The sequence below is a fragment of the Anabrus simplex genome, chromosome 2 (genome assembly GCF_040414725.1).
Source record: "Anabrus simplex isolate iqAnaSimp1 chromosome 2, ASM4041472v1, whole genome shotgun sequence".
Classification (NCBI taxonomy): Eukaryota; Metazoa; Arthropoda; class Insecta; order Orthoptera; family Tettigoniidae; genus Anabrus; species Anabrus simplex.
In genome coordinates, this window is record NC_090266.1 from 411,343,508 (window position 1) to 411,355,989 (window position 12,482).

The window sequence follows — 12,482 nt, forward strand, 5'->3', positions numbered from 1 at the left end:
AGCCCGGTCTTCTTGCGAGCGTACCTTCTCGTGGCCACTGCTGCCAGCACACATGCACAGTGGAGACATTCCTGCCAAATCGCTCCGCAATAGCGCGAAAGGAAAATCGACCTTCCCGTAGCCCTATTATTCAACCGCACTGAGATGTTGGTACTGGCCTCTTCGTCGTCGTAAAGGAATTCTTGACCCACTCACAGTCACTCCGTCCAAACCCACACGTAACTAATGCTCTCACACAGTACAGCCCGTATTTAAAGCAAACCTGGTGTTCAACGTCGTGGGGCCCCTACTAGCGCCAGGCTAATGCGATTTGCCTGAAATTTGAATCAACGTCAACCTTCAGATGTATAAACACGCCTACCAACGTTCATTAATCTACGAGTATCACAACCCCTTCTTGGTGTTTGGATATATTTTTTCCGCCTGTGTATTTGCAACACAATTCAATAACGCAACATTATTAAATATCTACACATTTACTACAAAATATCATGACCGAGCTCGATAGCTGCAGTCGCTTAAGTGCGGCTAGTATCCAGTATTCGAGAGATAGTAGGTTCGAACCCCACTGTCGGCAGCCCTGAAAGTAGTTTTCCGTGGTTTCCCATTTTCACACCAGGCAAATGCTGGGGCTGTACCTTAATTAAGGCCACCGCCGCTTCCTTCCCACTCCTAGCCCTTCCCTGTCCCATCGTCGCCATAAGACCTATCTGTGTCGGTACGACGTAAAGCAACTAGCAACTAACTAACTAACTAACAAAATATCATGCATAACCAATACAAAGCAAATTAACTTAATACTTGACAACAAAATTTCATAATACTGTCAAACCTAAAGGTCTAATATATTACGTACATGTAATCTAAAATACGATATACAGTCCTATTTTTTTTACGATACGTATTCTCAAATATAAACCAAACCAAACCAAACCCCATAGCACTACACACACTGAAGGGGCTTGATATACCAAGCGACCGCTGATCAGCCCGAAGGCCTGCAGATTACGAGGTTTCGTGTGGTCAGCGCGACGAATCCTCGCGGCCGTTATTCTTGGTTTTCTAAACCGGGGCCTCTATCTCACCGTCAGATAGCTCCTCAATTCTAATCACGTAGTCTGAGTGGACCTCGAACCAGCCCTCAGGTCCAGGTAAAAATGCCTGACCTGGCCGGGAATCGAACCCGGAGCCTCCAGGTAAGAGGCAGGCACGCTACCTCTATACCACGGGGCCTGCTTATTTTCAAATATCCTCAGTGTATTATACAGCAACGTGACGGAGGGTTAATAAAACCACGTCTCATAGCTTCTGCTCTAGGATTTATTAATTATCTCTAAAAACTACTTACACACAGCACACAATTAGAATACACTAGTTAACCCTATCTGTGTTCTCAATATTCAATCACACTAATTCACGCTCAGTCTTCCTCGACTCATACCTATGCCACACACTCCTAAAACTGTCTGTCGAGCTCATGGGCAGTTCACGAGTAAATTCCCTGAGCTTCTAAGTGGCCACATGGTTCACAATTTAAGCACATGCACACAGTCTTACAAGTCTGTATAAGATACACACACACACACTGCAATCTTCTCTCTCAGCCTCTCGTGATTCACTGCACTGTTCTATAGACGCTGACAGCACTGGACTCAATCCGAACCACTTGCTCTCAGTTATTTCTCAGTGAGTCCACAAACTGAGCTTCCACGCGCTCGTCCGTCTGAATTTTTATAGAGGCTGGTCTTCCCAAGTGATTTGCAGAGTAGAAGTCCCTGGATCTCTCTGGAAATGAAAAGGTCTGAGTTCAGCTCCGGATTGCTTCTACCTGAGTCTCGCATTGTCACGGAGTGGGTGAGGAGAGGCCAGCCTTGCGCTTAAGGCTCGTCCATGAGTGATGCAGTTGGAGCGAGCGGGCGGTCCAAAAGTTGACGTCACTACTACAGGGACTGGCTAGATTTCTCCGCCCACGCCACACATTACTATTACTCTGCCCCTCCTTAAGGCTGGTCGTCCCGGGCTGCTCCACGATACGGCGCAAGTGATCCGGATGGATAACCATCATCCTCCATCGGGGAGGTCACCAGATCCCGTAGACGACGTCGTTGATCCTGGTAACGATGGTATATGAGCCCATGGTGACTAAAGCCCCGCTGACTTCCCTTTTGTCCGCACAGAACAGTACAGAACAACTTGGTCACTGTCCTGGAAGCCCGCAGAGCTCGTCAACACGTCGCAGTGGGCTTTTATCCTGTCACTAGCTACACTCAGATGTTTTCGGGCATAATTGTGGATGTCGTTGAGCCGGTCTACCAACTCCCACACATAGTCTTTCGCTGACTGATCCCGGTCCGGTGCCGATCCATGGCAGGCATGGCAGGCGTAGCTCCCTCCGGAAGACCATGTGTGCTGGTGTAATTCCCGTCGTCTGGTGGATGGACGCTCGACAGGCCCTCAAGAAAAATGGGACCCTCTCATTCCAGTCCCTCTGGTACGCCAAAAACCACTTTCCTGAGATGCTTTTCGATGGTCTTAACAAAATGCACCACCATGCCATCCGACTGAAAATGGAGAGGCGTATTACGGGTCTTCCGCACTCCAAGGCACTGCAGAACCTCTTACATCAGCCTCGACTTGAAGTTCCTACACTCGTCGCTCTGCAGTTCCCTCGGTACATCGAAACGGTAGAAGAAGTTCTTAAGCAATAATTCGGCTAATGTCTATGAATCATAGGCCGCGTGCACACCGAGCGCGCTTCGCATAGTGTGTCGCGTGTAGCGTGAAATGCTATGCATAGCGCAAGGCGTGCTTGCTGTTCACACCGACAACTCTACGCCGTGCTCTCAGCTTAGTTTGGCGCGAGGCGTTTTAGGGTTGTCACAAACTAATGCTGTTATCCAAGAACACCAGAAGCAGTTTACTGATGGATAACAGTTACCTAAAATTAAAAATTACAAAGAAGAATCGAAAGTGGATTCAAGAATTTAATGAAGAACGAATTACTTTCGGAAAATTCCATCGTTTGTACAGAGATATAAGACTTTATCGCGATAAATTTTATGATTACTTAAGAATGACAAAAAATACCTTTGACCTTCCAAACCCTACAACTGAAATGTGGCGACAAGTAGCTGAGAAGTATTGGGAGAAATTCAATTTTCCCAATTGACCAGCAGCACCGTGCAGCAAACACGTGGAAATTAAAAAATTTACGGCTAAATCACGCTCTTTATATAATAATTATAGATAGTATTTTACAATACTGTTACAATTAGCATACCCAATTTATCATCGTAACAAAAGTGAAGTAAATGTGTGACAAATATTATATTTACTTCCAAACCCACTCCTAGCCTGCAGAGTGATATTCTTCATGTCACCATCCTCCATTTGCAAAATTATAGAGTCGCAAAGTGTCCGGCTACATGGGTAAATGGTTACCGTACTGGCCTTTGGTCACAGGAGTCCCGGGTTCGATTCCCGGCAGAGTTGGGAATTGTAATCATAATTAGTAAATTCCATTGGCACAGGGGCTGGGTGTATGTGTGTATTCATAATCATTTCATCCTCATCACGACGCAGGTCACCTACAGGGGTCAATTCAAAAGACCTGCACCTGGCAAGCCGAACTTCTCCTCGGACACTTCCGACACTAAAATCCATACGCAATTTCATCCTGTCACAACGTTAAGCCCAGTAAAGTGTGACAGTAGAAGTAATATTACTGTATATGTTTACTATAGGAATGCGATAAAACTGTTGTGGATACGAAAGTCCACTTATTTTGCAAAACAGTTACATTTTTATAGTTTTTGTGTCTTGGGTTCCATATTTCTTCTCTTTGAAACACTGCATGAATGATTTCTTCTTCCATAGCTTCAGAACAAGCTAGGTAACGCTAAGCAATTAACCAACACTGCGCGTTGTCTGGCGCTTCGCTTAGCTGTAAGATAGGCGTTCAGCGCAGCAGAGCGCGGACGGTGTGAACACCTGGATTACGAACAAAGCACTGGTTATGCTTAGCGTGACCCTTAGCGTTGAGACACGCGACACACTATGCGAAGCGCGCTCGGTGTGCACGCGGCCTTAGTTAAGGATGGTGTAGACCTCGGGCCGATTGCTGAAGTAATCCATGGCAGGAGTAAGTAACGGTTCCTGGCGTCGGATTCGGGGAATGGCCCAGTGATGTCGATGGTGTTCCGACATTGTACTGCATCGTCTGGCCCCTACTCCTGGCACATGGGTGTCGGCTCGCAGCGCATGTGTCACACATCTGGCAGATCCTCTCTACATCGTTTCTCAGGTACTCCCAGTAACACAGCTATCGAAAATGGTGTAGCGTCTTATTCACTCCCCGGTGACGGGCAGTGGTGCTCGCATACAAGTCGGTCAACGCTTATCTTCTCATACTCCTGGGAATTACCAGCTGGGCAATCTATCTTCCCGTTGGTAGACTCCCACATGCGAGTAAGCACCACGTCACTAACATAGAGAAATGCTCACTGGGCCCAGTACGCTTTGCAGGTTGTACTGCGTTCGGTGATGTCCTTCCATTCCGGCCTCTGTCCCAACGCAACGTCCCGTAGGAACTGCTCTATCGGCGTCGTCCTTCAGCTGCTCCCTTCCTAGGGCGACTTGATACCAGACTTCAGTGACGGCGGTCCTCACGACCTGGACGTCCACAGTGCCTACCTACCCCTCCACGTTCTGGCAGAGTAGACTGTTCACAGAACACGGTTTTCTGGATAAAGCATCAGCTGTGCAGTGCCTCCTTCCTTGTCAAAGCTCGGCTGGGAAGACGTACTCCTGAAGGCGTTGTATCCAGCGAGCTGTTTGTCCCTACCCCTATCCGGGCTGAGTGGATCAGACGATTGAGGCGCTGGCCTTCTGAACCCAACATGGCAGGTTCGATCCTGGCTCAGTCAGGTGGTATTTCAAGTTGCTCAAATACGTCAGCCTGGTGTCGGTAGACTGGCATATAAAAGAACTCCTGCGGGACTAGATTCCGGCACCTCGGCTTCTCCCAAAACCCCTAAAAGTAGTTACAGGGACGTAAAAGCCAATAACATTGTTATGTATGTCCCTCCAGTTTTCAGAAACCTAGGAGCCAGGTCAGTGTGGAGTGGTCGGTGCGCAAATGGAATGGCTGTCCATACAAACTTATGTAGAAGTGCTCCAGGTCATCACGAAGGCTAGCAGTGCCCGATGCATCTCGCAGTAAATCCACTCAGTATTTGACAGCGCTCGTCCATCTGCATCTCTATAGAGAGGCCAGTCTTTCAAGGTGCTTCGCAGAGTAGAAGCCCCTGGGTCTCTCAGCAAATGGAAAGGTCTGTGTTCAGCTTCGAGTTGCTCCCACTTGGCTCTCGTTTCGTCACGGAGTGGGTGAAGTCTTGCGCTTCAGGATCGTCCATGAATGCTGCAGTTGGAGTGAGTGGGTCGCTCTATACGTGACGTCACTCCTACTGGGGCTGGCTAGATTGCTCCGCCCACGCCGTACAACGGAATGGCGCATACTATTATCATTACAATATTTGAAACCAAACTCTAAAATTCAATTTAAAAATATTTTAATAAAATCATAAGAAGTTGCCGTACATCTCAAAAGGCCATCCCTGATGCGTATCCAGAAAATGTAACACTCCTCAACACATGTAATTTGATATATTAATACCTGTATGTTATTAAACAGGATTCCTACACTGCAGTTGTAATATTTTTTTAAACTGTTGTACTTCGATATTTTATTTTGTTATTTTCAATGTGAGTTTTCAGAATCAAAATATAACTAGATACGGTAATAAAAGAAATATGAAGTCTTCAAGAAGATTTCCTGATTTATAATATTTCTTGAAGTATAATTTCGATTACCCCTCCACGTTCAATTGGACATACTCACAGTTTTCTTTTTTTTTTTTTTTTTTTTACAATTTGCTTTACGTTGCACCGATACAGATAGGTTTTACGGCGATGTTGTGATAGGAAAGGGATAGAAGTAGGAAGGAATCGGACGTGGCCTTAATAGGTACACCCCAGAATTTGCCTTGTATAAAAATGTGAAACCATGGAAATACATTTTTGGGGCTGCCGACAGTTGGGTTCGAACCCACTATATCCCAAATTCAAGCTCACAGCTGCGCGACCCTATCAGCACGGCCAACTCGCTGGGTACTCCTAGTCATGATGACATCCAAAAATTCATTTCTTTTTAAAGCAGCTCACCTGAATTTTCTTGAGATATCGCTTGAATGCTTTTCCTATTTAGTCGAAGACCGTAAACTAATAGTGTGTTCAAATGAACGTCGCTAGTCTCATTATCCTTAACTGTTTTACTTATATCATTCCAATCAACAATTCTTCCCTTGCACTAAACACTGTTGCAGTTTTCATCCACTCTATTAGCGAACAGCCAACACGTTTCACAGTACACATTTAATAAAAGAGAATCATTCGATTTAAAAATATCTGTTCAATAACAGGCCTTTCGTGAAGGATCCCCGGGGGTTTACGGGGTTTAGAAATAATAACTGAAATAATAAACTTTTCTTTTAGTAAATTTTCCTTTGAATTAAAAGCAATATCTGGGACAATTTACCTCGCTGTCATGGACCACCGAGTCACAGTTATCATTAGATATACCTCTATCAACGTTAGATGTATTATTGATACCATACTTGTGATCATTTTGATTAAGTTTACTCACTCCCATAGGTTGACATTACAGGACAGCTGTTACGTCGCCCCTAATTCCTCATTCGTATTTCACTGGTTCACTATTTATATTCACTTCCAGGTATACTTCACGGTTATTAGTTTCTTCATTAACACTACCAATAGGCTCCACTCATCCGGGAATGGACAAGAGTATTCTATTTGTTTCTATTCTAAATATTTCACAATGAAGTATTAGTTTTACTTACCCACGTGAGTAGCTCCCCAGCCTGCCACGGTGGCCTTCAGTCCAGTATAATTCTTCATAGCGAGCTCCCCAAACGGCAAGCAAATAGGACTCACGTAAGCTGCAATAAGTAAATATGAGATGTTGATTAGTAAGTAAAGTAAAACACATTTTAAGAAAGTAACTTTTAAATTATGACAAGAAGAGCTGGCTATGTTAAATCACGCTCCACGTTACAATGAGGAAGATTCATCAATCGGACGTTCGGGGATCGATTCTTGGCCTAATAGTAGTTACGCTAAAGGTGTTATTTTCCTTATAATTTAACATTCTTTCATTCATTCATGCATTCAAGACAGCATAATACAGGGATAATACTCTAATTTTATGACATTGAGCACGTATTCTGAATTCTGAATGCAAATAGAAATAATTAAAAGTATACACATGCACCCACAGATTCCACAATAATAAGTTGCCAGAAATGTAATACCCATATATGTACGAAGAACTGTTGAAATCGCAAATAACAACAAAAGCTCCTCTATATATTCATTCTTACAGACTCACCTAAGGCGAATTTATTAAGTGGAAAATCATGGAAAAAGTCTCATTTAGATTATAATCTGAAAATGCAACCATTTTACTACAGAGGAACTATTTATATTTTTCAATTCCCCTTATGGGTAGTTACAAAGTCCATGTGTACTGTAGTTTCGTTTCTTCACGTCCATTATTTGAAAAAAACTTGTTTGAAATTCATGAAAATGTCTAAATACTGAAATGAATATATATTTTTTACATCAATTATACTATTATTATTGCGTTAAAGCTGGTAATTTAGACAGAATGGAATCACTAAAATCTTATAAAACAACTTAAATTAAAAATTAGAAACCAAGAATCCTATAATTATTTTGTCTTGCTTAATATTGCAAGGACACTTGAAAAAACACAATTCATTTCTGCATTTGTATGAATGCCATTCCTTGAAAGATTTCATTAGGGTATTAAAACGATGAAAATACAAGATACCATGGAAAGTGGAATGAAGCAATGTTAGCGGATTATTGCTGGTGCTTAAAGAGTAGTCACAGTAGGGCATCAAAACGACGCAACATTTCGACCGAAAAATTGAACATCTGAATGGCTGTGAGTCTTTTTATGAATATAATTCAATGTTTTATAGATGACTAGCAAGATACCCGTGCTTCGCTACGGTATTATACTGAAATTTATAATTGAATGTTTATTGTTTTAGATATATAATCGGCCGAAAATCGCTATCTGACTCGTTTTCTATTAGATTACGGCACGTTTCCTCCCATTTTTCAATCTTCCTTTCCAGCAATCGATTTCGTACTTCCCGGGCTAGGCTCAGGTATTCGTCCCGGTCAGCTGGGTCCGTAAATCTTTGCAATCTTTTCCTATAATCATTTTTAATATGGATAAAATCCTTCAGGAGATCCGGCGTGGTGTCATATTGGGTGCCTTGGCGGCACTGAACCCGCGGTCGGACTGCATTCTTAGTCATTACCCGTCCAGGAGCCGTTTCCAGCGCAGTCCGCACATTTGACGACGGTCCGGAACATTATTATTATTATTATTATTATTATTATTATTATTATTATTATTATTATTATGTGTTGCTGGAGTGGATGATGACAGGGAAAACCGGAGTATCCGGAGAAAAATCTGTCCCGCCTCCGTTTTGTCCAGCACGAATGTCACATGGAGTGACCGGGATTTGAACCACGGAACCCAGCTGTGAGAGGCCTGCGCGCTGCCGCCTGAGCAACAGAGGATCCTTATAAGTACATTAAGCATAGTAAAATCAATTGGTCTCACCTCCTTCTACACCCCACCGCCGTTAAGTTTATTTACCGCCACCCCCCTCCCAAAAAAATTAAAAGAAGGCTTGTTTCTTTATGTTTAAAGGAGATTCCAAACACCAATGTTCACGTCTATTACCTTCAGTTTTGAGATATAAGTATCCCCATAAAAATAATTTACTTTTTTCACTTCATTTCACATTACTCACCCCCCCCCCCCCCTCTAAGTGAAATTTCCCGAAAAAAGACTTGTTTCTTTAATAATAAAGGATCTTCTAAATACCAATTATCACGACTCTAACTTCTTATTTTTTGATTTACGTGTCCTCATGAAAGGAATTCACCTCCTTTACACTCCCGAACTCCAAGATGCCCCCCCCCCCCCCCAAAACGCGTTTTACATTGTTTTTAAAGGAGATCCAAATACGAATTTTCACGTCTGTAACAACCTTAGTTTTTATTAGATGTATGTATTGTCATGCAATTAGGTCAATTAATTTTTCAATTCTTTCATCCCCCCCCCCTTCATTGGATTGTCCGAGAATTCGTGTTTTACTTTTAAAGCAGATTGCAAATATCAAATTTCACGTCTGTAACATCTTCATTTTTGAGATAACAGTAGCCTAACTAAAAGAATTCAACACCATTTTCAGTCACTTTTACCCCCCCCTCCACCCAAGTGGTATTTCCGAAAACTAAAAATACACGTGTCTTTATGTTTAATAGAGAAAAAAATACCATTTTTCACTTCGGTAACATGTTAAGTTTTTTTAGATATACTGTAAAAATTCTCATTTTAAAATTTCACCCCTTTTGAGTTCCCCTTAAGTGGAGTTTCCAAAAACAAATCACATTTGTTTCTTTAAATTTACAGGAGATTCCAAACACCCACTTTTTGCGTCTGTAACTTTTACGTTTCCAAGATATTCTGTAGATATAGTCTTTCAAAAAATTCACCCCAATTTGTTACTCCTGTTTAACCGCCATTAATTGGATTTTCCAAAATCTAAAAAATACGTGTTTCTTTGTTTTTAAAGGAGATCCCATATACAAATTTTCAGTTCTGTAATATCTTTCCTTTCTGAGATATATGTATTCTCATTAAAGGCATTTAACCAATTTTTCACCCTTTTACACACTTCCTATTGGGATTTTCCGAAAACAAAAGAATACGTGTTTCTTAATTTTTAAAGGATATTCTAAATACCAATTTTTACATCTGTAAATTTTAAAGTTTTAAGATGTAGACACACTCATTTTAAAAAATTCATCCCCCCTGTTCACCCCCCAATATTTGGATTTTCCAAAAACGAACAAATACGTGTTTCTTTACTTTTAAAGTAGATCCCAAATAACAATTTTCAGGTGAGTAATATCTTCAGGTTCTGAAATATAAGTATCCTCATTAAAGGCATTTAACCCATTTTTCACACTTTTACACCCCTCCAATTGGGATTTACAGGAAACAAAAATATACGTGTTCCTTTATTTTTAGAGGAGATGCTAACTACCAATTTTTACATCTGTAAATTTTAAAGTTTTGAGATATAGATACACATTTTAAAAAATCACCCCCTTTTCACCCCCCATTAATTGGATTTTCCAAAAACAAAAAAATACGTGTTTCTTTATTTTTAAAGGAGATCGCAAACACCAATTTTCAGGTCTGTAATATCTTCAGGTTCTGAAATATATGTAGACTCATGAAAGGCATTGGACCCTTTTTTCAAACTTTTCCACCCTTCCTATTAGGATTTTTCGAAAACAAAATATACGATATACGTGTTTCTTTATTTTTAAAGGAGATTCTAAATACCAATTTTCACATCTATAACCTTTAAAAGTTTTGAGATATAGATACCCTCATTTTAAAATATTACCCCCTTTTCACCCCCCTTAATTGGATTTTCCAGAAACAAAAAATACGTGTTTCTTTATTTTTAAAGGAGATCCCAAACACCAATTTTCAGGTCTGTAATATCTTCAGTTTCTGAGATATAAGTAGCCTCATTAAAGGTATTCAACCCCTTTTTCACCCCTGTACACTCCTCCTATTGCGATTTTCCGAAAACAAAAAAATACGTGTTTCTTTATTTTTAATGAAGATTCTAAATACCAATTTTTACATCTGCAAACTTTAAAAGTTTGGAGATATAGATTCACTCATTTTAAAAATTCACCCCCTTTTCACCCTCCCATTAATTGGATTTTCCAAAAACAAAAAAATACGTGTTTCTTTATTTTTAAAAGAGATCAAAAGTACCAATTTTCAGGTATGTAATACCTTCAGTTTCTGAGATATAAGTACCGGTATCCTGATTAAAGGCATTCAACCCATTTTTTCCCCCTTTTCACCCCTTTTCACCCCTCCTATTGGGATTTTCTGAAAACCAAGAAATACGTGTTTCCTTGTTTTTAAAGAAGATTCTAAATACCAATTTTTACATCTGTAAACTTTTAAAGTTTTGAGATATTGATACACTCATTTTAAAATTTCACCCCCCTTTTCCCCCCTTTAGCGAAGGAATATCCTAAAATCCTCTCTTAGCGAGCACCTACACCTTAATATGAATATATCCCCAAAATTTCATTTCTTTATGTCTAGTAGTTTTGGCTCGGCGATGATGAATCAGTCAGTCAGTCAGGACAAGTTATTTTATATATATAGACTAGCAAGATACCCGTGCTTCGCTACGGTATTATACTGAAATTTATAATTGAATGCTAATTGTTTTAGATATATAATCCGCCGAAATTCGCGATCTGACTCGTTTTCTGCGAGAATCCGCCAAAATTCGCGATCTGACTCGTTTTCTAATAGATTACGGTATGTTTCCTCACATTTTTCAATCTTTCTTTCCAGCAATCGATTTCGTACTTCCCGGGCTAGGTCCAGATATTCCACCCCGTCAGTTGGGTCCCTAAATCTTTGCCATCTTTTCCTATAAGCGTTTTTAATATGGATCAAATCCTTCAGGAGATCCGGCGTGGTGTCGTCTTAGGTGCCTTGGCGGTACTGAACCCGCGGCCGGACTGCATTCTTAGTCATTACCCGTCCAGGACCATTTTCCAGGGGGGTCCGCACATTTGACAACGGTCCAGAACATTGTTATTATTATTATTATTATTATTATTATTATTATTATTATTATTATTATTATTATTATTATTATTATTATTATTAAAAGATGTTCTGAACCCCACAGCAAGCTGCAAGATCGCTACTTGGCGGTAAATTACATCTGCTGCCAGTGTCATTGTTACAATGTGACCAGCACCATCGTCGCGCGTAGGCAAGTGTGCGGGATTTCTGGCGATACCAATGACATACTTCCGTGCATTGTTGACCTTATTATAGAGGTGAACAATTTGACGGTCCATCTCATTCCTATCGTTTATTTCAAATGTGTTTAAATTTTTATTTACATGCCAGGAGGATCTACTGTAATCTAAGAACGTTCTCCGAAGGAAAAGATGGCTGTTGAAAACCAGCCCAGGAAAGATTAAAAATGATCGGTTTATGATCAGAATAAATACATCGAAACTATATAGCCTGTTTCCAGTCTTTCGACAGGGTCAGGAATGGAATGAATAAAGCCCCATCTAGCAGCGACAATAGGAATTGTGCCGGCTGCCGAAGCACACCTCTGGGGCAATGATCGTTGAATGACAAATGAAATGAAATATTGGACAGTGTTGCTGGAATGAATGATGAGAGAGAAAATCGAAGTATCCGGAGAAAAACCTGTCCC

At 41.0% G+C, this 12,482-nt stretch overlaps 1 protein-coding gene across 1 annotated transcript in view; it reads right to left on the reverse strand.

Moving 5' to 3' along the window:
• The window catches only part of LOC136862865 (serine proteinase stubble), a 294,351-nt gene that overhangs the window by 29,503 nt on the left and 252,366 nt on the right, over positions 1–12,482 (reverse strand). The window contains exon 6 of the mRNA XM_067139130.2: positions 6,921–7,019. Coding sequence (XP_066995231.2) covers positions 6,921–7,019 — 99 coding nt within the window. The remainder of the gene's footprint in view (positions 1–6,920; positions 7,020–12,482) is intronic.